At 36.4% G+C, this 23,150-nt stretch overlaps 1 protein-coding gene across 1 annotated transcript in view; it reads left to right on the top strand.

Annotated features, from left to right (window-relative positions):
- Positions 1-23,150, top strand: part of LOC127424087 (uncharacterized) — a 32,546-nt gene that overhangs the window by 4,076 nt on the left and 5,320 nt on the right. Inside the window, exons 2-6 of the mRNA XM_051668862.1 lie at positions 9,670-10,601; positions 16,700-16,751; positions 17,091-17,226; positions 19,592-19,743; positions 22,538-22,720. Of these exons, the coding sequence (XP_051524822.1) occupies positions 9,670-10,601; positions 16,700-16,751; positions 17,091-17,226; positions 19,592-19,743; positions 22,538-22,720 (1,455 nt within the window). The remainder of the gene's footprint in view (positions 1-9,669; positions 10,602-16,699; positions 16,752-17,090; positions 17,227-19,591; positions 19,744-22,537; positions 22,721-23,150) is intronic.

Below are 23,150 nucleotides of genomic sequence, written 5' to 3'. Positions count from 1 at the left end.
ATGTAAGCCATTCTTCTTTACTCAATTGTACTTTATAAAAGTGCAGATTTATGTGCACTAGGAGTACTGATATCCAATGTGGCATATGTATGTATATATATACATACACTACTGGTCAAAAGTTTTGAAACACTTGACTGAAATTTTTCTCATGATCATAAAAATCTTTTGATCTGAAGGCGTATGCTTAAATGTTTGAAATTAGTTTTATAGACAAAAATATAATTGTGCCACCATATTAATTTATTTCATTATAAAACTAAAATTTAATTACAAATTTTTTTTTTGAAATTGATGACTTTGTGTGTGTGTGTGTATGTATATATATATATATATATATATATATATATATATATATATATATATATATATATATATATTCTATATATACTTTTTCTGTTCAATTTTTACTCAGTTTTTAATTACTTTTTATTATTATCTATGTCTTGTTGCTGTTTTGTATGTTGTACGCTGGAAGCTCCTGTCACCAAGACAAATTCCTTGTATGTGTAAGTATACCTGGCAATAAAGCTCATTCTGATTCTGATTCTGATATGGCTAACCAAGAGTTCAGTCATAATTTCCCTTATAATGCATAAGATGTGCTATAACTCAATATAAATATATATAAAAAACAATAATACTTCAATCACAGATGAGTTAAGTTTACTTGTAACTAGTTAAAGTTACTTAAAAAAATTAAGTTCAGTTTACTTGAGCCAAATACCTTTACCTGCATGCAAACCGATTGCCTTAAAAAACTAAGTAAGATCAACTACCATAATTAGATTTTACAGTGCAAGACAGAAATAAGAAACAACAAATAGCAAAGTGTTTATGAAAGGGTGGGCATCTTAAATTATATCATATACTGTATAAATGATTTATCAAACTTAGTGGCATATTGAGTATTTCAGCATATTGTACTTGAGTATTTAATTTAGCTGAGCTATAAAAAGGTTTCCTGTCTTAAGATAACTACTTGTTCACTTAGCCTACTACTACTGCTTGCCTAGCCTTCCATTACTTTTGAGGAGATGACTAAAGCTAAATCATATTCATCCATCAATATTCAGTTATTACTTGTCTCAAAGCTTTATGGGTTTGAAGAAAGGCAGTTTCTTTGGGCTGTGTCAGATATTGCACAACAGCTAGCATTGGTCCCTTCATCAAAATTCGAAGTTGAAACAGTGGTGTGTTTGTCATCTTCCTGTCCTGCTAGCTCACTGTCCATTTGATGGTTATGACTGATGAAACTGGTTGTAACATCATCGTGGGCTCTCTGGGCTCGATAGTGCTTAGAACAGTCTCACTTTACACAACCAATACTCCTCTCCCAGCCCCCTTACAGGGGCCCATAGGATGTTTATGAGGGACTCACAGGGGTGTTTGTGCATTTGAGCGAATGTGTGTATGTGTGTGTGTGTGTGTGTGTGTGTGTGTGTGTGTGTGTGTGGTAAAGGGGCTTAAGCTTTCTGCTCGCACAATTTCGGTAGTCATATTGTCAGCTCATATTTTCTCTGAATTTTCTGTTGTGAAAGAAATCTGAAGCACGAAACAGACCAGGAATAGAGTCACTAGATATGAACTTTCAGTTTATTAGGTTATTTGACTTCTCACGTTACGTATTGAGTCACATATTTCTGTTGTTTAAAGCCTCTGAGGGCAATTAATGTTGGGAAGAAAAACTGAGAATGATTTCTGTAAAAATGGAAGTAGGAAGGATTTTGAAGTACCATGTTTATTTTAAGGGGGAAAGAAGGGACAGATGTGCAAAACAAATCAAATATGAGTGGAAGTTTTAGCGTGGTGTTTTTGTCACATTGCAGCCCTTACTGTGAAATCTGTTGTTACCAGCAACAGCTGTGAGTTTATTTGGCACTGTTTTACTCGCACTCATGCAATGTGTTGGCTACAATTTGTTAGGAGCACATTTGAGGCTTGTTTTTTAATTCAAGAGCTGTTGTTTGTACCAGCAGTTTAAAGCAGGAATAGATTCAGTCATTCAAATTGAATAAAACTACACAAAAGTAATTAATACATAAAATAAATAATAATAATAATAATAATAATAATATTAATAAAATATATATATATATAAGTAAATAAATATACAAAAAATAAATTAGATGGTTTTATATTGGAACATGCCCTCAAAAATTTCTTTCTTTCTTTTCTTTCTTAAATTTCTATAAAAAATAAATATATAATTTTTAAATAAATAAATAAATATACAAAAAATAAATTAGATGGTTTTATATTGGAACATACCTGTTTACATGCACCTTAGCCAAATACATTTAAACTCAGTTTTTCACAATTCCTGACATTTAATAGAAAACAACGTGGAAAACATTCCCTGTCTTAGGTCAGTTAGGATCACAACTTGATTTTAAGAATGTGAAATGTCACAATAATAGTAGAGAGAATGATTTATTTCAGCTTTTATGTTTTCATCATATTCCTAGTGGGTCAGAAATTTACATACACTTTGTTAGTATTTGGTAGCATTGACTTTAAATTGTTTAACTTGGGTCAAACGTTTTGGGTAGCCTTCCACAAGCTTCTCACAATAAGTTGCTGGAATTTTGGCCCATTCCTCCAGACAGAACTGGTGTAACTGAGTCAGGTTTGTAGGCCTCCTTGCTCGCACTTGCTTTTTCAGTTCTGCCCACAAATGTTCTATTGGACTGAGGTCAGGGCCTTGTGATGGCCACTTCAATACCATGACTTTGTTGTCCTTAAGCCATTTTGCCACAAATTTGGAGGTATGCTTGGGATCATTGTCCATTTGGAAGACCCATTTATCATTGAGCTTTAACTTCCTGGCTGATGTCTTGATGTTGCTTCAATATATCCACATAATTTTCCTTCCTCATGATGCCATCTATTTTGAAAAGTGCACCAGTCCCTCCTGCAGCAAAGCACCCCCACAACATGATGCTGCCATCCCCACGCTTCACGGCTGGGATGGTGTTCTTCGGCTTGCAAGCCTCACCCTTTTTCCTCCAAACATAAGTTCAGTGTTTGTTTCATCAGACCAGAGGACATTTCTCCAAAAAGTAAGAGCTTTGTCCCCATGTGCATTTGCAAACTGTAGTATGGCTTTTTTATGGTGGTTTTGGAGCAGTGGCTTCTTCCTTGCTGAGCAGCCTTTCAGGTTATATCGATATAGGACTCGTTTTACTGTGGATATAGATACTTGTCTACCTGTTTCCTCCAACATATTCACAAGGTCCTTTGGTGTTGTTCTGGGATTGATTTGCACTTTTTGCACCTACGTTCATCTCTAGGAGACAGAAACAACAGCTCTATAAACAATTGTTGGAAAAATGTAAGCTATCTATTTATATAAATAAATCACAGCATTTGCGCTTTATTCTCAACTCAACTTATATAGCATTTAAAACAGAGTTGACCAAAGTGCTTTATAGTAGTATAATTTAAAACATAACATTTCAAAATTACCACTTACACAAACACCAGTAGTCTAAAATACAAACACTCCAAAACTGTGTCCTACATTTAATTTGTCAGTCTCAAAGGGCAGTGTAAAGAGATGAGAATTCAGACATGATTTAAAAGTCTTCAGTGATCACACCGGGCCACGAACTGTTTATCCGGAAAAGTGAAGCTTCTGGCAAAAAACACATGTCATAATAAAAGCACGATTCAAAATAAAAGCTAGATGCTTGAAATGGAAGAAATTAAATAAAAAATCGAATAAAAATATATTACAACTGTATAGTAAAATGTAATATTCTCTGTAATATTAATAATAATAATAATAACAATAAATAATCGATTTATCACAAGCAAGACAGCTGTTGAATAAAAGTTTGGCAAAAAAAAATGCAATGATATCAGTTATTTTCACTTATTAAACATTTTAAGAATGAAATGATTAGGCACCATTTTGATTATTAAATTAAATTAAACTTTAAAACATATTCAAATAATTATTAAATTATTAAAAATAACTAAACTAGTGTTTTCAATAGCACATTATCATATTAGCATATTTTTGCTGTGGCATCGAAATTGGTATCGAGAACTGTGAAATTTCACTGGTATTGAAATTTTGGTACCATGACAACACTACAGTCTAAACTATAGTTTTAAGTGTTTTTATGTGGCATCATTTGTCAAGCTTATATTTTTAAGCATTATAACATCAAGTATACCGAGGCGAGATTTTTTTTTTATTTTTTTTTTTTAGATTTTTCACACCTGAATTATGTTGTGCTATATGAACTAGTATTGATATAGTGTGGTAAATTGTGCGAGGACATCCCTAGACGTATATTACATGGTCACAAACTGTAGGCTTGTTTGAGCTTTGTTTTAGACTGATATTATTTCAAAGCACCACAAGTGAAGCCCTTTTAACTTCAGTTAGTAACTCCTTATTTTGATATAAAAGCAATTTGAGAGCTGGCTATTAGTAGTTGGCAGTGAAAACTTGTTATGATACCCAATGATTTGTCAAAGTTATTCCATGTGGAGAAGTGTGTGTCAAATCTCTTTTGATATACCACGTGGGGCGCAAAGAACAGAGGAACCTTGTGTAAATGTCTTCTACTTATTACGCCCGTTTAAATTTAAAATGCTATTTAACCAAACGGCAAAACCTTCCAATGTCCCCTATGAGAGAAAAAACAGCTTTACTAATTACGCCATGCCAGTGCACGACTATGATGTAACAACGCTGGGATGTTTGGCATTATAAGAATGTCCCATTTCCTTGTCCACACTGTGGTACTTTGTACACCATTCATGTGAAGTCTAGCATGCATGGTACCAGCAGATAGTCCAGTATTATGGTGGACCCACATTAATGAGCCAATTCCATTCGTTCAGAGAGGGAGGCACCTAAAAAATCTCTGCGCAAATCACTGCCAATCTTTTCTTTTTTGTTGTCTTTTGGAATTAAAAGAGATTGTGTTGGACTTGTTGAAACAAATGGTTTTCCAAAGCGCAGATCTTTGTAGATGGGTAGTTGAGTTGAATCACAAATGGGTTGAGCACACTTTAAATGGAGTGAAACATTAGATATGTGTTTATGAAGCTGCCAAACAGTTAAACATCCTTACTTAGCTAATAGCATTTTCAAAACAACACTCATGTAACATATTTCAAATGTCACTCTGATGTCATATTCGACTTTTTCTGAGGATTGCAATCATTTTACCCAAGACTAAACTTTCAAATGTTAAAATGACTGAAAATTCTAGTATTTACGCTGACTACCTTGCCTAGAGTCGTGAGTTTGAATCCAGGGCATGCTGAGTCACTCCTGCCAGGTCTCCTAAGCAGCCAAATTGGCCCAGTTGCTAGGGAGGGTAGAGTCACATGGGGTAACCTCCTCGTGGTCTCAATTAGTGGTTCTCGCTCTCAATGGGGCGCGTGGTAAATTGTGCGTGGATCGTGGAGAGTAGAATGAGCCTTCACATGCGGAGTCTCCGCGATGTCATGCACAACGAGTCACATGATAAAATGCGCGGATTGACGGTCTCAGAAGTGGAGGCAACTTAGACTTGTTGTCCGCCACCCAGATTGTGGTGAGTAACCGCACCACCACGAGGATCTATTAAGTAGTGGGAATTGGGCATTCCAAATTGTTTTTTTTTTTTTTTTGTTTGCTTGTTTGTTTTTGTTTTCCAGAATGTAAGTAATCCATTCTTATCATGCTCTTTGGTCCAAATCTTCTGTAGCCATGCAATGCTTTGTGTATGGAACAGACCAAAATGTAGTCTTTATTCACTGATAATCATCCCTTCTGCCATAACGCTTAAATCTCACACTCATTTAAATTGCCATTGGCTCTCATGTGTCTTGTGACCAGTTGTGACAAGTGTGCATTGCTTAGTTTTCCTGTAGTGTTACCCTGAAATCGGCTTACTTTACATCCCCGCATTAAGTGGAATTTGACCGGCCATGCAATTACTAGTGTAGTAGCAAATGAACTCGAGGTAAATCCTGGACAGCGTGAGGCTTTGGCCAACTGATCTCTGAGAAGAACGTTTTTAGGGCCATGTTGATCTGATGTATTTAATATTATTTATTTGTTTTGTCCATTATTGGGGCTTTGGCACTGATTTTGTCCTAAAAACAGATATGTTTTTGGGGTTGGTTTTTTTGGGGATCAGCAGACCAAAAATGTTGCTAAAATAAACTGTCTATGGAATGCTACAGGTGGGCAATGCAGTCAATGCAGAAAACTTTTCCTCATGCAGCCTTGTTTATTTACATATTTTTTTGTGGCAAATTTATTTTATTAAACCAACACGAAACAGCATTCGCAACCCATTTTACTTCCATAATGTGACGTATTTCTAAGTGAACAGGATTTTCAATGAGAAAAAAAAAAAGTTTGGGACAAAATTACGAAGTCACTGGATCGTGAAAATTGGGGATTACATACCAGAAGGTGGGCAGACCTGAATGCAAGTTTGCAGTCGATTGTGGAGAGGATACAATTTTTTTGTAGAAGTCAGGCCATATTTATTTGAGACTCTGCCTCCTGGGAAACAAGATGGTGACAGGGACATAAAGGCTGAACGTCAAACTACCCCCTCTCAACTAATCCCAATGGTAACGTTTCTTCTTTAAATCAATTTTTATTTGCTATTGTTGCTGTAACCTTTATTACTGCTTTATCTATTGACAAGATTTTAGAGAGACTCCATTCCACTCCAAAGTCTTTTTAGCAAGTCAGTCCACTTGGCGGCCATCCTTGGAACCTTCGGTCAGGCTGGGCAGCTATTTTTCTATGTAAACAAGTGGCAGACAAGTGCAGCTCCGATATACTTGAATGGAAAAAGACAGAAATCTCCAAAACAGTTTACGATAAAAGGACATATTTCAAATCAGCAGTAAAATCTGACAACACTGTAATCATAAATTGTGCTGCTTTAGCTGAGATTACGCAAAAAACGTTTTTTTTTTTTTTTAAATTCCTGGCTTGTCTAGCTATTGCACATCACGTTCTGGAGTTGATTGACGTGATGTTTGTATCTAAAAGGTGGTTGGCTCTTTTACCTGTAAGGCGGGTCTTCCTTTTCTACATCCATTGACCGGTGGGCGTTCAAATTTTGCCCGTTCATTTTAATAGAAGTAACATGTTTCTGATAAATAGTCTCTGATTACGTACAACAGTAGCTTAAAACAATGCCTAAATGGCCATTTCGCTATTGGCTATAGATGCCAGTAAGAAAGGAAAGGTGTTTCAAGGGTTGAGCAAGTTATTCAACTTCGATAAATGATTACGAAGACATGCAGGGTTTTTGTTTTTTTCCTTTTCACCCTTATTTTGGAATGTTTACTGATGAATCATGCACAATAAGACCAGGAACATGTATTAATGGAATAGTTCACCAAAAAAAGGAAAATTCTGTCATTATTTACTTATGTAGCGTCTCGTGACCAAACGTGCAACATATGTCTTTACGTTTGGTCACAAGACACAATGAGAACCAATCAGGTTTGAGATTATCGATGTAGCCTCCATATTTGATTTAAGTGCTTTACTTTATTAATATGATTTGAAAGTAAATAACGACATTTCGTTTTGTTCATCGCAAAAAGTAATTGTATTGCTTCAGAACACTTGGAATACAGTGCATGAGTGGTATCAATTACTTATAATGTGCTTTTAATAGTGTATTTATTTTCCTGAACTTGACACTATTCAACCTAAGCCACTATTCACTTACATTACATTACACTGTGAAGACTTTTTAAAATTGCATTTTCCACAGAAGAAAGAAAGTCATACTGTTTTAGAGTGACATTAGGGTGATTAAATAATCACAGAATTTTCATTTTCTTTGGGTCAACTATTCATTTAAGAGAGCAAATTGGGTCAATTCTTACTTTAAGTTGGCTTTAATTTCACTTGCTGTGTATCATAATGCCATCACTTGGGGCTAGGGTTGTTACCTGTCTGGCATTGTTGAGGACTTGCAGTTCTTTTGTTCTCTCCCACAGTCCAGAACCAGTGCCAACAGGAAGCCCAATAAACAAACAAGCCCCTGCCAAGGTCTGGTTCGAAGTGGTCTGCTCCTGATTGCCATCTGCCACCAATTATACCGAGGTCCCCTTATCCTGCACACCTGCGAGATATTACGAACAGCATGTCTGAAGAAATATCTCCTGGGGTTAGCAAAGCAGCCAGCATATCCAGCTTTGATACCTAATGAATGAGGAATGGTTGAATAGTTCAGGTTTGGAAGAGGCAGACAAAGCTAATTTTCTCAACAGAATATTTAGTTTTGTTGCTCAGTGGATTTCCTTTCCAGCTGTGTGGCGTTATTGAGCTGAAATGGGGTCAATGCTGTTTCTTTACTCAGTTTTCTAGCATCTAGGCAACTTACCGTCAGACCAGTAACATTTGCCAAAATTGTATACCAATGTTTATGTGGCATCCAATGAACCGGAGCAGCATGAAGGACTTTCCTCTAGGTTTGCTGAACTCATGCCATCCTCTTGAACTTTAAATGGTAGAACTACAACAGACTAATAAGATGTTTTAAAACCGTATAAACCCTGTAGTGCAGGTTCTGGGAAGAATTACATTTTCCTTGAACTATCTGCTGTGTTCCTACTGATTATGAGTGTTTTATAATTTGTGAACGTGCTGAACATGTTCATCATATTAAACTTAAGGGTTGTGTAAATTTCAACCTGGTTTTATAGAACCACGTTACTATACCTACATTTTTGCACAGAAATATTGTAAGTGGTTGGTTGTACGTATCACGGCTGTTTTCTGGTGAAATAAACACCAGAGGCACTAAAACAACAATTACTTTTTTCATGAGATCAGTTCATAAACACTTTCAACCTGTTCCTAACACAGTGCTATCTTATGACATCAAAACATTTTTACTATAGTGCATGACTTATAAGGCGATACATTTTAACGTTTGCATTACATAACCAACTACATTTACAAGCTTATTCAATTGCATTAAAGTTTCACAGTAGCTCAACCTATAGAGCATTGCACTTGGATCATGAAGAACATGGGTACGAATTCAGAATACCGTATAAGTTGACACGTAAGCCAAAAGTGCCATAAAATCACTACAAAATGCTGTGTTTGCTTCAACAACTTGTGTTTTTTGTCTTGCATTTTATCACATTAGCCTTTTTGACTATCGGTTAGGTTTAAGGTTTAGGGTAGGGAGGTAGGTTTTGTCGGTTTAAAGCACCTCTCTTAAAAACCTCTTTTGTTTCGGAGAACATTTAACTCTCTTTTAGCGCCTCACAGTGGACATTTCACCTGGGAAATGCCGTGATACGTGTAATGCACCATGTATTGTCATTTTCCAAAAATGTCACCACAGTCTTGGAATTTCATGAGATCAGGCTGGTAAATTTCCATTGTGGGAAGTTTTTATACCTTTCCTTCACTCCCATGCAAGGCTAAATCATATCAGGGCTTCAACGCAAACATCCCTTTGACTTTGATCTATTGTAAATCATATATTGTACATCTTGTTTTGATTTTCACACCAACATTGTCCATATTGTCATACATCATTCAAATTGTCTGGTAATGACTGGTTGCGCTAGCTTGAAACTTTGTGCCATATAGTTAAATGCATTGGGGTCATTTATTTTCCGTTAAATACCTTCTCTAATTCCTTTATCTTTGATCTTTAGGTATACTTTGACTGTGGAGCCAAGGTGGATGTTGTGGATGTACAGGGCCTCATTCTGTCACCCGGCTTCCCGTATAACTACTCATCTGGCACTCACTGTGTTTGGCAGTTTTTTGTGCCCGCCGGCCACCAGCTGATCATGGAGATGTTTGATTTTGATGTCTTTGAGAGTCACAACAGTCCTACCACATCAGCAGACATTGTGGAAGAGGTACCGAACGATGAAGGTACACTGCTATCACAAGGCCTTGCTATTAGTCAGAGCATGGGGAGTCCAATCAAAGAACCCCACTCCGCCCACAGGGAGGAAGTCAAGCAAGTGGTTGTCCCGGAGCAGTCCACCAAAATAGAGATGACCAAAGTTTCCAATTCTGCCAAAACGCTCTCAGATTCCCTGTCTGCAGTACCCTTAGATTCACAACCTTCTCTTTCATTATCTGGAGCTCAGACAGTGGACGATAAGGTCAGGAATTCTGCATCACCACAGGCATCCAGAGCAGGTAGTGACCCTACAGATGAAATGGGTCACTTTGTCTCTGCAAGCCCAAGTACAGCTACAGAAATGGATGAAACTATGAGCCCTGATACCCAACAACCTTTAACTGATGCTTGTCCCTATGATGTCCTCTATATATCTGATCTCATCACCTTCTCCTCACGATTCTGTGGCTCTAGACGCCCTTCTAGCAGCCAGTTGGTGTTTGGGTCAGACGATGAGATGATGGAGGTCATCATGGAGTTGATAACCACAACCCACTGGGGTCGTGGTTTCGCTCTGCTCTTCCATTACCAGAATCAAACACATGTGGCCACAACTGGACACCAGAGATCGGTGTTGACCTCAGATGGCAGCACTGGCGCATTGCTCTGTGCAGTAAGTGGAGCTGTCGTGATTTCTCTGGCCCTTGCTGGCACCCTCTGTGTGATTTTCAGGTAAGACTAGAAGGTTCTTCTACAGGTGAATGTTTTTTGGCAGGTACCCTAAAAACCCAGCTAAAACATCCTATCGAATCCTATGTTACAACATCTAGTAGAAAGCCTTCCCAGAAGAGTGGTTCTGTTATAGCAGCAAAGGGATGGATTTATGCTTTTTTGATTTTTAAATTAAAAGTTCAACAATGGGTGTGGTGTTTTGGTGTCCACATACTTTTATCCATGTAGTGTAGTAGATATTATTGATATTATAATATTCGTCATTTCTAAGGTCCTATAAAATCGTTCAAAATTCCGTTTTATTTTTTCCTCAAAAACATTTTGTCTTATCAAATGAATTCATAGAATTTAATGTTTTTTTTGTTGTTGTTTTTATTTTCTCCCCTTTATCTCCCAATTTGGAATGCCCAATGTGCTTTTTTAAGTCCTCGTGGTCGCGTAGTGATTCGCCTCAATCCGGGTGACAGAGGATGAATCCCAGCTGCCTCTGCGTCTGAGACTGTCAACCCGTGCATCTCATCACGTGGCTTGTTGAGTGCGTTGCCACATAGCGCTTGTGGAGGCTTCCACGCCATCCACCGCGGCATCCACGCTCAACTCACCACACGCCCCACTGAGAACGAACCACATTATAGAGGTTACCCCATGTGACCCTACCCTCCCTAACAACCGGACCAATTTGGTTGCTTAGGAGACCTGGCTGGAGTTACTCAGCACGCCCTAGGATTCGAACTAGCGAACTCCAGGGGTAGTAGCCAGTGTCTTTACCACTGAGCTACCCAGGCCCCCATAGAATTTTAATTTTAATCAAATGAAAAACAAAACAGTTACTTTTAAACACCATTACATTTTATTTATCAAATTTAGTGCTTCTAAACAGATCCTCAAAGCACAATCTAAAACACAACATTCAAGTTCTTTGTAAAATACAGTGCTGCACAGTAGAGCATCACACTATTAATGACAGCATTAATGAAAACTTTTATTCAATGCAACAGCACCCTTGCTTGTGAGATATTGCTTAAATATAATGTAATTATCATTGATATATTTTTTAATAATTATTATTATTACATTGAATGTTACATTTTACGATACAGTAGTGTTATATTTCTGTTGCAATTTCTTTAGTTTCACTTCTAGTTAAATAAAGCTTTTATTTTGGCAGAAAATCGAAAAAGGTACTTTGAGTTTGTATGTTTTTGACAACAGCTTCACATCTAAGCAGTTCTTTATATGGCCTAATGAGCTTATTAAATCGCAAAAGGCTGCGATTTAATTGTATAAATTTATAGTCTGCATGTGCTGCGCACTTCAAGGTTAATGCACGCTCTGCCGTATGTCATCTATTACAAACAAAGAGCGCATGTGATGTTTATGAAGTGTTTTCAGTGTATGAGTGGCCAACTTCACACATTCCCTTGGAAGTGTGCAGCACATTCAGACTGTATGTTTATTTAATTAAATCTCAGCCTTTTGTGGTTTAATAATCACACAAGGACATATCTAAATTTTAATTTCAAGCATTAATACATTCATTTTTATCCCAGATGTCAAATTGAATTATGATTATTATTAATTTGACATTTATGTAGCACTTTTCTGACACTATGCTCATAGCGCCCTACATAGGGAACAGGGGACTCTCCTCAACCACCACCAGTGTGCAGCATCCACCTAGATGATGTGACGGCAGCCATAGTGCGCCAGTACGCTCACCACACACCAGCTATTGGTGGAGAGGAAGGAGTGATAGAGCCCATTCATTGTTGGGTTTTATTAAAAGGCCATGATTGGTAAGGGCCAATGGGGAAATTGTTTACAGTATAGTGTCCCCATCACTACACTGAGGCTTTAGGACCCACAAAGACTGCAGGGAAAGCACCTCCTGCTGGCCTCACTAACACCTCTTCCAGCAGCAGTTTTAAGCCCCTTTCACACAGAGATCCCAGTTTTAAACCTGGGAAAAGTTGTTCCGGCAAAATTTGTTCTGGGATTGCAAAATTTGTTCATTCACACTGCAAAGGCTTTCCTGTAATCTGAGCTCACATTCACACACATCCTGGGACAATCGTAAGGACCAAAGTGACATCACGATGTGACGTCTAATGTACAGCATCTTAAGTTTACTGATAACCGCATGTTTTCTCTCGAGAAGCCCGCTCTTTCATTCTTTTGTAAACAAATAAATTGCGTAAGGTAAAACTAAACTGACAGTTAATTTAATCTCCCTGGTCCCTGTATAAGATTTGCATGATAGCCAATTTTATTAATTTTATTCTGGCAGTTAGGCTTACTTTTATAAATAGCTCATAAGATAATTTTTGTTTTGTCTGATGTTAATTGTTTTTGTGTTATTGGCTGCTGTCTACCAAATGAAATGCCTCCCAATGCCAATTAAAGTTTGAAAGTGAAAGTGATACTATTTTTCCCTTCAGACATTAGCACAAAAATGATTATTCATTTGCCGTTTATTTTTTATTTATTTTTTTTTATTTTTTTGGACTAGCACTGCCATTTTTTTCTGTTGCCTTAAGCAAATGTCTTCTTTTTATCATGATTTTTACAAGCTGTAAAATTGAAAATAAAAGCTATTTTTGGAGAAAAACAGAAATGTATCATTTGGAGCCTAATGTGTTGGAAAATATCAATACATTTATTTTCTGTACCGTTATGTTCTTGCCCTTTATAGGGTTAAGAAATAAATGTATGAACAAACAGTTGGCCTTTTGTAAGGCTGCAAGCGCTGTGGTGAGCTAGTCACCTAAAAAGCTATATTGACTCATTTCAAAGCTGGTAAAAGTGTACTGTATCTGGTTGTTTCTTATGTAAGGTGGTCTTTAGCCTACCTACTGTATTTTTACTTTGCCTGCATTCATCTTCGAAAATTCTGTGGAATGATGTTGTTTACAGAGGTTGTAGGGGAGAGCGGGTTACAAACTAACACTTTTTGGTTTTCTTAAGTTTGTGTAAATACAATTGGGGTTCAAAGTATTTTTCTTTTTTCACATTAATTTTACACATGTCTGGTACAAATATGTAGTCTTGCTTTATGAATACGGCGTTGACTTTTTTACACCATCTACCTGGAAAAAAGGAAACTGAAATGTAACAATGTGCCCCACATTGTAACATGATCATATTACGGCGTAAAATCCCCCTCTAACAACTGTATCTGATCTAATTAAAATAAATAGAAGATTAACTAAAATATCATGTCAATAAAAGTCATTTATTAAATTTGTCATGTATAATATAGCAGTAATTTGACACTTGACAATGAATACACAACAAAGCCACAGCTCTCCTCTACTTCAGATTTGGATTGTTCCCTGTATGAGACGGCACTTTTTTTCATCACAATTTACAAACTGGGTAACCATTATTATTATTTTTAAATACCCAAAGTATTCCTACATCACAGACTTCAACCGCACCATATATGAGTGTGAAATAAAGTTCCGACATTCGGTGTGCTGTGCTCTGAATGAAAAATGCATTTATTTTATCATGTCAGGTTGGTGAAGCTGTAAATGTAGTCGATTGTTCTTATTTAACTATTACAATGGAAACGTTAATTTATTTACTTGTATATTTAAAAAAAAAACTAATCAGAAAGTCCAGTCACACAATGCCGTGAATAAAAAAATAAATTAAAAAAATGGCAATGGTTTATGACAGCCGTATGTTTTTTTATAATGACAGTAAAATTGTTGAATCCCTTTCTGCACACAAACTTTCTACTTTGCATGATAAATACGTCTTCACCCCTTCACGGTATCGGCTCAGCCTTTGTTCACACAGACGCAAGCCAGTGCCGGAATGCCTGAAAATTTGATCCCAGGATCAGACTCTAGTAACATTGCCAGGATCAGTTCCGGGATCAAATTTTCAGGCATTCCGGCACCAGCTTGCGTTCACACAGAAGGCTCTCCGGCATTGATCCTGCCGATATATCGGGATCAAAGCCCAGTGTGAATGAGGTTTTAGTTTTCCCCAGGAGGTCTCTCATCCAGGTACTGGCCAGGCTCAACCCTGCTTGGTTTTAGTGGGCAACCAGTCTAGAGCTATAGGGTGATATACCTGCTCAACATGGACATTCCATGTTTTTTATGACTGGATTACGGAAATCATAGGGCCCTACATTTCCAACCTGGACTCTTAGAATCGTGTTACTATCTATGTTTTTGCTAAATGATTTTTACCTGGCTTGTTCGTTTTCTGGTGAAATGAACACTAGAGGTGCTACAACAATTACTTTTATTCCCTTTCACACAAATCATGAGTAAAAGTGCAGAATATCAGTTAATGAACACATATGACATCAAAACACTTTTACTATAGTGCATGGCTTCTAAGGCAATATATTTTAAGGCTTACATTTTATAACCAACTACAGTTATAAGCTTGTTTGCATGCGATCGATTTGTGCAATAGCTCAACTGATAGAGTGTTGCACTTTCAATGCAAAGGGCTGAGGTATGAGTCCTCCGAAAGAGTCACCTCAAAATGATGTTGCTTCAGCAATTGCAGTTTTCATACCACATTTGCTTTTTATGACACCACTGGTTAGGTTTAGGTTGAATGTTTAGGGTAGGGAGGTAGTTTTTGTTGATTTAAAACTGGATAGAGCAATTACAGTAGCTTAAAAACCTCATCTGTTTGGGAGAAAATTTAACATTTAGCACTTCACAGTGGACATTTCACCTCGAAACTTGCGCTATACTTGTAATGAACCATGTAATATCGCCAGTCACTGATATCAGGATGGTTATTTCACATACTTGCTATCTCTGTTACAAATAGCTGTCAGAAAGGCAATTAGTCTGACACTAGTTGTCTTTAGAATTCAGATGTCACATATACGGTATGTCCGTATATGTGAAAGTCTTGGTTGAGTAGGTGTTGACACAGCTGAAGGTATTTTTCCCTATTGTTGTCTGCTTTAACCAAGTCTTTGTTCTCCATTTTCAATAAACACTTTGATGTTAAAACGTATTCATACCTGAGCATGTTCATGTTGCCGCACCTGGCATTAATCTGAATGCACAGAATTGAAGTGCAGCTACACAATAGAGAGGAAGAAATATAAGAAGCGGGGCGAAAGGGAAGAACAGCGAAAAGGAGAGACCTGTTGTCCACAAAGTTGTTTCAATTGTTTAAACGCAAGCATAACGTATCAAAATATCCATCTTGTAAGATTCATTCTTTGTTGATCCATTTGGAATGAGTGTGTGGCTTTTGACACTCCCTGCACTGAATGCTGTTTGTTTTGATGGCCAAAGTTACTGAGAGGTTTTTCTGAAAGGATTATCTTTAAGGATGCTAGATACTAACTGAACTAAATTTTTCAGTAGCATGATAGTAGTTAAGCTATTTTCACAAAAGTGTTGCCTTTTCAGTAACCAGCTACATTTTCCAACAAGTAGCGCTGTAGTGTCACAAAACGCTACATTTGTCAGATTGTATTGCGAACACGGCAATAGAGCAGTGGGAATAATCAAACACGCTCCCCTAAACCACCCTCTCTCTAAAAAGAGTAGCTTGATGTAATATAACTACTTTAAATTATGAGCAGCTAGTAAATTGGGAAGCTACACTTTCAAAGTACAGTAACTTCCTCAACATAAATACACATGCATCTGTCTGGGCGGTCCGCTTGTGATGGGATACCCTGAGATGGATTTTAATATCTGATGTTAGCAGCGCCATTGTGGACCAGTTTCAGTTTTTTAGTATTACAAACATAAATTATTACATCATTCCAACTAAAATTTGGCTTTTAACAATTGTAAACCAGTTCAAGAAATTGAATATAAAAATAGTGATCTATGGTCCTTCACCAACAGAATGTATTTTGATGTTTTTATGTGGCACATATTTTACAAAGCAACTCGACTCACTCCTACAAAATTAATTTGTGATGTTCTATGAATACAACAGACATGAGTTTGGATATGTGTCAGATTTCATGGCAGATATTGGAATGTTGTTGAGCTGAGAGAAGTAAACAGTTATTTAATGGAACACTTGATGAACCAATAAAAATAAATAAACCCAAACAAACTGATGTTAGTTGTGCTCTATTGTTTTCACAGACCTAAACTTTGTGCAAAAGGAGCCAATGCTTCCTCGTCCATCAGCTCAGAGGTAAACCGTCAAAAAATTAGACCAGTGATGTTCTGTTCAAAGAGTATTTCAACTTTATGAGTTTATACTGTAGCCCAAACCTTTTTTGTCTTACATACTCACACAGCCCCCATCAGTAAGGCTCAAGTACCCCTTTATTATTGTTTTCTTTTCTTAACAAGTAACTGAAAAAAATCACAAGACAAATTGTTTTGAATCATTTTCTTTTGACAATATTTTATAGTCGTAATTTATGTTTTATAGGTTTAACAAAGAAAAACTGAAAACTTTCCATGTATGTCTGGTTGGAAATCATTGCTGTAGCTCATGTAGAATTCATGCTCAGGTTTTGTGTTGTAGGTTCCAGAAGGAGTGATGAATTCAGCTGCAGATGTGAGTGAACTACAGATGGTTTCTTCTAATCACTTGGAGCAGCAGCATAGTACATTGAACGACAACAACAACCATTCCCTCCACCACAGTCTGTCCCACACAGGTGCTCAATATCTCTTTATCCCTCTCTAATTCTCTGTCTCATTCTTTTTCTCTACCATATCACTTCCTCAAATCCCTGAACACAACCCTGCATCTCTCTCTCTCTCTCTCTCTCTTTCTCTCTCTCTCTCTCTCTCTCTCCCTCTTTCTCCTTCACTCCCAGATTTATTGTTCTCTCCATTGACACAGTCCTAGTCAACAGGGACACTGGGTTCCTCTCCGTAAATATGTTGATGAGTTCATTTGTCCCCTGTCTGAACCTATACATTCAGATTAATTAGTCTTTTCTAGGAACAAATAAAAGACTAAATTAATTCAAGAACAAGACTACAAGATTACAAGAGCTCCATTAGGATGAAGCTTGTGTAAAAGTTAATTTCCCCATACATTCAAGCAACATGGAAATAATTTCAAAATGTAATAATAGTTGTCAGTTAAAATCTTTTTGATGAATCTGGTTTGAATAAAAGTTCACAGTTTGATGAAAGAAAAGAAATAAAGAATAAAAAAATTAAACAATCAAACACGAAGCATTATGATGACATTTGTTTCAAATGTATCTGTTGAAACAGACAAATTGTTACTCCCCTTTGAAAATAATGGTATGTCTGATATCATAAAAGTCTTTTTAACCATCAAAAATCAGTGATCAGTTTTTTTCTTGACACAAAGTACAAAATATTGACTGTGAGTAAGGTGATGAGATGCAATGATATTTGCTTGTTAAGGCTGTTATCAGCCATTTTTGCATTGACCTTCAACCCAAATTCAACTCCTCAATTGTAGATACAGTATGATGTGTGATTTATTAAAGCACATCTAAACTGAGTGATACTACCAGAATTCACTCGGTTTTCATTTCATTTTTTTTTTTTGAGAAAATTTGGAATTTGTCCTTGTCCCTCACTTTCTTCTTAACCCCTTATTTTTGTGACATTTCTCCCATTTAAAAATAATGGTTTCTGTGACATGATAAGTCTTTTTGACCAAATTGGCCTTGTGAAACATTTAAACTTTGTTATGGGTAAACAAAACTTTGATCAGATTTACATATTTTTGTCTTGACAAAGTACAAAATATTGGCTGTGAATAATGTGTGATGTGATGATATTTGCTAGTTAAGACCGTTAGCCATTTTTGCATTGACTTTTAACCCTGTAAAATTCAACCCCGAAGTTTTAGTTATGATTTGGTGGTTAATGCCTGATTTATTTCAAGGAACACCAAAGCTAAGTGATACTACTCTATCATTTCAAATTATATGAATTTTACACTTACTGTGACATGGTTGAAATAATGTAGCACTAGGTTTAGGCTTGGGGTTAGTTATGACAAATACCTATTGGTGCTTTGCAAGGCTGTAACCACATATTTTGGATTGGGTGTAATAGTTTAATAATTGGCCATTGAAAAACTACACTCACTGAGCACTTTATTAGGAACACTATGGTCGTCCTAATAAAGTGCCCGACGTGGTCTTCTGCTGTTGTAGCCCATCCACCTCAAGGTTCGACGTGCATTCTGAGATGCTATTCTGCTCACTACAATTGTACAGGGTGGATAACCAGTCTGGCCATTCTCCGTTGACCTCTCACACCAACAAGGCGTTTCCATCCGCAAGAACTGCTGCTTACTGGATGTTTTTTGTTTTTGGCACCATTCTGAGTAAACTCTAGAGACTGTTGTGTGTGAAAATCCCAGGCAGTTCAGCAATTACATAAATATTCAAACCAGCCCGTCTGGCACCAACAATCATGCCATGGTCGAAGTCACTGAGATCAAATTTTTTTCTCCATTCTGATGGTTGATGTGAACATTAACTGAAGCTCCAGACCTGTTTCTGCATGATTTTATGCATTGCACTGCTGCCACATGATTGGCTGATTAGATAATCGCACGAGTAATTAGGTGTACAGGTGTTCCTAATAAAGTGCTCAGTGAGTGTATATTTCCCCCTATGATGATTATAGCCCTTGTACTTGGGGAGGTGGGAAAAAATGATTTTTTCACCAGTAAATGAAGATTTATTTGATCTTTTCAAATGAAATTATGAAACAAAAAGAAATCCTAAATTCAGCCACATATGTTATGTCTCTTTATTATAGTGACTATCGTAATGGGAATTCATTAGACATAAAAGTCTAAAGTGTAAAATCCCTCTCTTTGTCTTAACCCAGTCATAATGGCTACAGAATTTAAATGTTCTCGTTTAACCTGCAATTAAGCACCAGGTCACTAAGCTGAGGTTTTTGAGACACCATCACAAATGCGAACTTCAATGTTATTCAGCTTTTACATCTGCTGAAACTTTTGCATTTACAGTAATTTCCTTAATATGATATATGACATCCTATGTCATTCTGAAGGGTCATCAATCAATGGAGCATGTGATGTATCAGAGAAAGCTGCTCTAGAGATGTTCTCCAGTGGCCTGACAGAAGTAGAGCTGGGCACAGATGAAGTTTTTGTGATAGCTTCTACACCCGCTTCAGTTAAACTGCACTTCTCTCCACACACTGTGAGTAGACAGTAAATATAGGTGTTTTTAGAACAAACAAAATTATAACATTGTTTTTGTGTTTTTCAGATATCCTTTCATGACATGAATTAATTATAGGTTTGTGTGAAATGTAGTTTTACATTTTAGAAAATAAGGGCCCAGTAATTTCAAGATTAACAATATCCCCTATAAATAGTTTCTGATTTTTGTGTTTGATATAAAACTATGATGTATACAGTGATCCCAAAAAGTATTTGGTATTTTTAAACCTCATTTAAAATGTATGTACAGTATGTTATTTCGTTAGATTAAAAAAAAAAGAAAAAAAAAAGTGACATTTATTTTAAAGAAAGGCAGTACAATAACACTTCAAGCAAAACATTCCACAAAAATATGTTAAATGATTATAAAATGGTAACACTTTACAATAAGGATATATTTGTTAACATTAGTTAACTACATTAGTTAAGATGAACAAACAATGAACAATACAGTTTTTATTAATCTTGTTTAATGTTAATTTCAACACATAGTAATATTATTTTAAAATAAAAACATTAATGCATTTTGAACAAACATGATTGAAAAAAGAACAATTCTATTTTCATAAATTAACATTAACCAAGTAGTTGCAATAATAAAATATTCATTGTTAGTTCATGATACCTAATACTAATGTTAACAAATACAGCCTTATTGTAAGGTGTTACTGATAAAACAATAGCTATATATATGTTAAACTTTCTTGTTTTCAAACTTTCTCTGCTTGCGTACCTTTGTGAACTTGAGAGGAACTGACTGACATAAGTCCACTAAAATGACCTTGGGACCAGTTCATTAACAGTAATTGCAAAAATGGCTCAGAAATATGAAGGTAGTTTTGAGAAAAGATCTTGCATTGTATAGCATTTTATTTTGTATTCATTTGTTTTCTGCCATTTTTGCAATTATTTTTAGAACCTAACAAACTTTTTGTGGAATGTTTTGCTTTAAAAGTGTCCTTGTGCTGTCTGTCTTTAAAATAAATGCCACTTGGTTGGATATTTTGTTATCTAATCCATTTAAATTCATGCATTTTTAATGTGTCCAAATACTTTTTGGAGCCACTGTATTACTCTGATCTAATTTTATGTTTTTTAAAAATGTAGCTTTTATTTATCACTTTATACTTTAAAGGTTTTGTAATCTCTGTTTACTTTTGCTCGGTAGTTTCAAGCATTCTTCATTAAACTGAATTGTTCCCAGCATGAATAGCAGTGTAGTACGCTGATGGAGGCCAAGCTTTGTGGTGTGTAAAGTGGCTCTTCGCTAGAGACTGCAGGGACGCAGAGACTCTGGCAGCCATAGGTTGAGCTGGCCCGCTAATAGCTCTGACTAATGAATGCTTTCCTCCCATAGCCAGTTTCTTAGCTCCAGCGCTCTCGTTCTGTGCGAGTGTATGTGCGTGTGGTCTGTGCTGAACTGGCTCTGAAATGTGGCATGAACAATTTGCCAAGAGGCTTTAGAGGAATCAGAAACCTGCATCTCTGTTGTGTCCAACTGAGTGCCCACTAACTGTTTGGTGCTGGAGTTTCTTTATCCTTGTTTGCCTCTGGCCAAAGCCAGACAGTTTGATATTGTCTTGGCTGAAATATATAACAATGCCAGAACAGCTCGAGATTAAATTCTTCGTAATATTTGTCTAAAGCAGAGCTGTGAGAGATCACGAGTGAGAACTGTCAAACTCCAACCAATTAGAAAACACTTTCTGATACTCAACCACATGCTTTGCTTATGCCTGATTAACAGCTGACTGATACATTTAGAAGTTTTTACTTGTGACACCCGTATAGATTTCAATTTCTGCCATAGTGTCTGGGACTCTTTGTAAATTATTTGTAATCCTACTAAAGCAACCCTGTAAGGAACTTTCTCACTGAACAGCTTCGCTGACTTTACAGTAGCAGGATATTATTGAACAGAAAGTTTAAGGTCCAAGCCACAGCCCCACATGCATTATTTAAGAAGTTAATATACACTAATGCAGGTATATTCTCCATGTAATTTTACTTCAAGAGTTTTGTACCATTATGAAGCCCCAAAGTCTTTGTTCCTGTTCCAGTGAATTCTTCAACAAGTTTGCTATGGGAACTTTGCAAGCCACTTTCCTGCCCAATTGTATTATCAAGCTCATTAGAATAGTATCGTAGTAATCCTTTCAAAATAATGTCTTTTCTTACATATTTGGAAATATTTACTTCCTGTGAATGTTTATACTTGATGTAACTGGCAAACACATTCTAATTAAGACTGGTGTAATCTTTGTAGAATTATAGTGAAAATTGCAGATGAATGTGCATGTGAAGTAACATGATTTATGTCCATTTAAAAAGAATGTTAGCCTTTAGGGTTGTTAATCAAATACTCAGCCTAAATGTCCATACACCGTGAAACCAGAATTATGCAAGTGAACTATAAAAATGCAGAACCTTTTGAAGGCAGTTTGATTCTGTCTATTTTTTACATTTACCTTTTATTCATTTGGTCCAAATTTTTATCCAAAATGATTTACAATTGAGAATAATAATGAAATAAAACAAGCGGAATCGAATTTTATACCAATAGTACAATTCTAGAGCAGTGTAAGTACAGACAACCGAGAAAAGACTTTATTTTAAATATATAAATTTAGTTAAGTGCAACCCCCAAAGAGGTTTTTTTGTGTGTGATTGATTCAGGTGTTTAGTTGAATGTTGTAAGTTTATTCCACCACTGAGAGTTTTTTGTCAATTAAAAAGAACAAGTTAATCTCTTAATTTGTTGTCTCTCATAGCAACGCGAGCGTTTCTTGAGACACAGTGACACGGGACCCAGTCGCACTGGATCGGCCAATAGTGCACGACCACGAGCGTGGAGCGTCCGAACCTTCCAGGATCTCCTTCCTCCACTTCCTCAGCTCCATAAGAAATGGTGCAGTTGGAACTCCACCAGTCCCTTTACCAAACTGGTGGACCATGTAAGTATTTAATCATAAGACCTTTTGATCACTATTAAAAGTTCACAAGTGAGAGATTTAAAGACAACATGAAAACAAAATTGGACTGGATTTTAGTCCATGACTATTAGGTTTGATATTTGAGGTCATCTACATATACCTAAAAATGACAATTCTGTCATCATTTACTCACCTTCATGACTTTATGTGGAATTATGTTTATATTCATTAATGTTAATCAATGTCCTGTTTGCTGATTTAAATACAATGGCAATTGATAGTGACTAATTTAAAAGCTTAAAGAAGGACCCAAAAGAAGTCCATGTGGCTCGTGCGTCCTATTCCAAATCTTTTAAAGGCATAGGATAATTTTTGGAGCTACCTTATTTACACCCAGAGATACAGTATATAATGTAAAATCAGAAAAGTAAGAAAAAAAAAGCTCAACATT

This window comes from Myxocyprinus asiaticus, chromosome 3 (assembly GCF_019703515.2).
Source record: "Myxocyprinus asiaticus isolate MX2 ecotype Aquarium Trade chromosome 3, UBuf_Myxa_2, whole genome shotgun sequence".
In the NCBI taxonomy this organism is placed as follows: Eukaryota; Metazoa; Chordata; class Actinopteri; order Cypriniformes; family Catostomidae; genus Myxocyprinus; species Myxocyprinus asiaticus.
The sequence above is the reverse complement of the archived record's forward strand: the minus strand, read 5'-3'. Positions and strand labels throughout refer to the sequence as shown.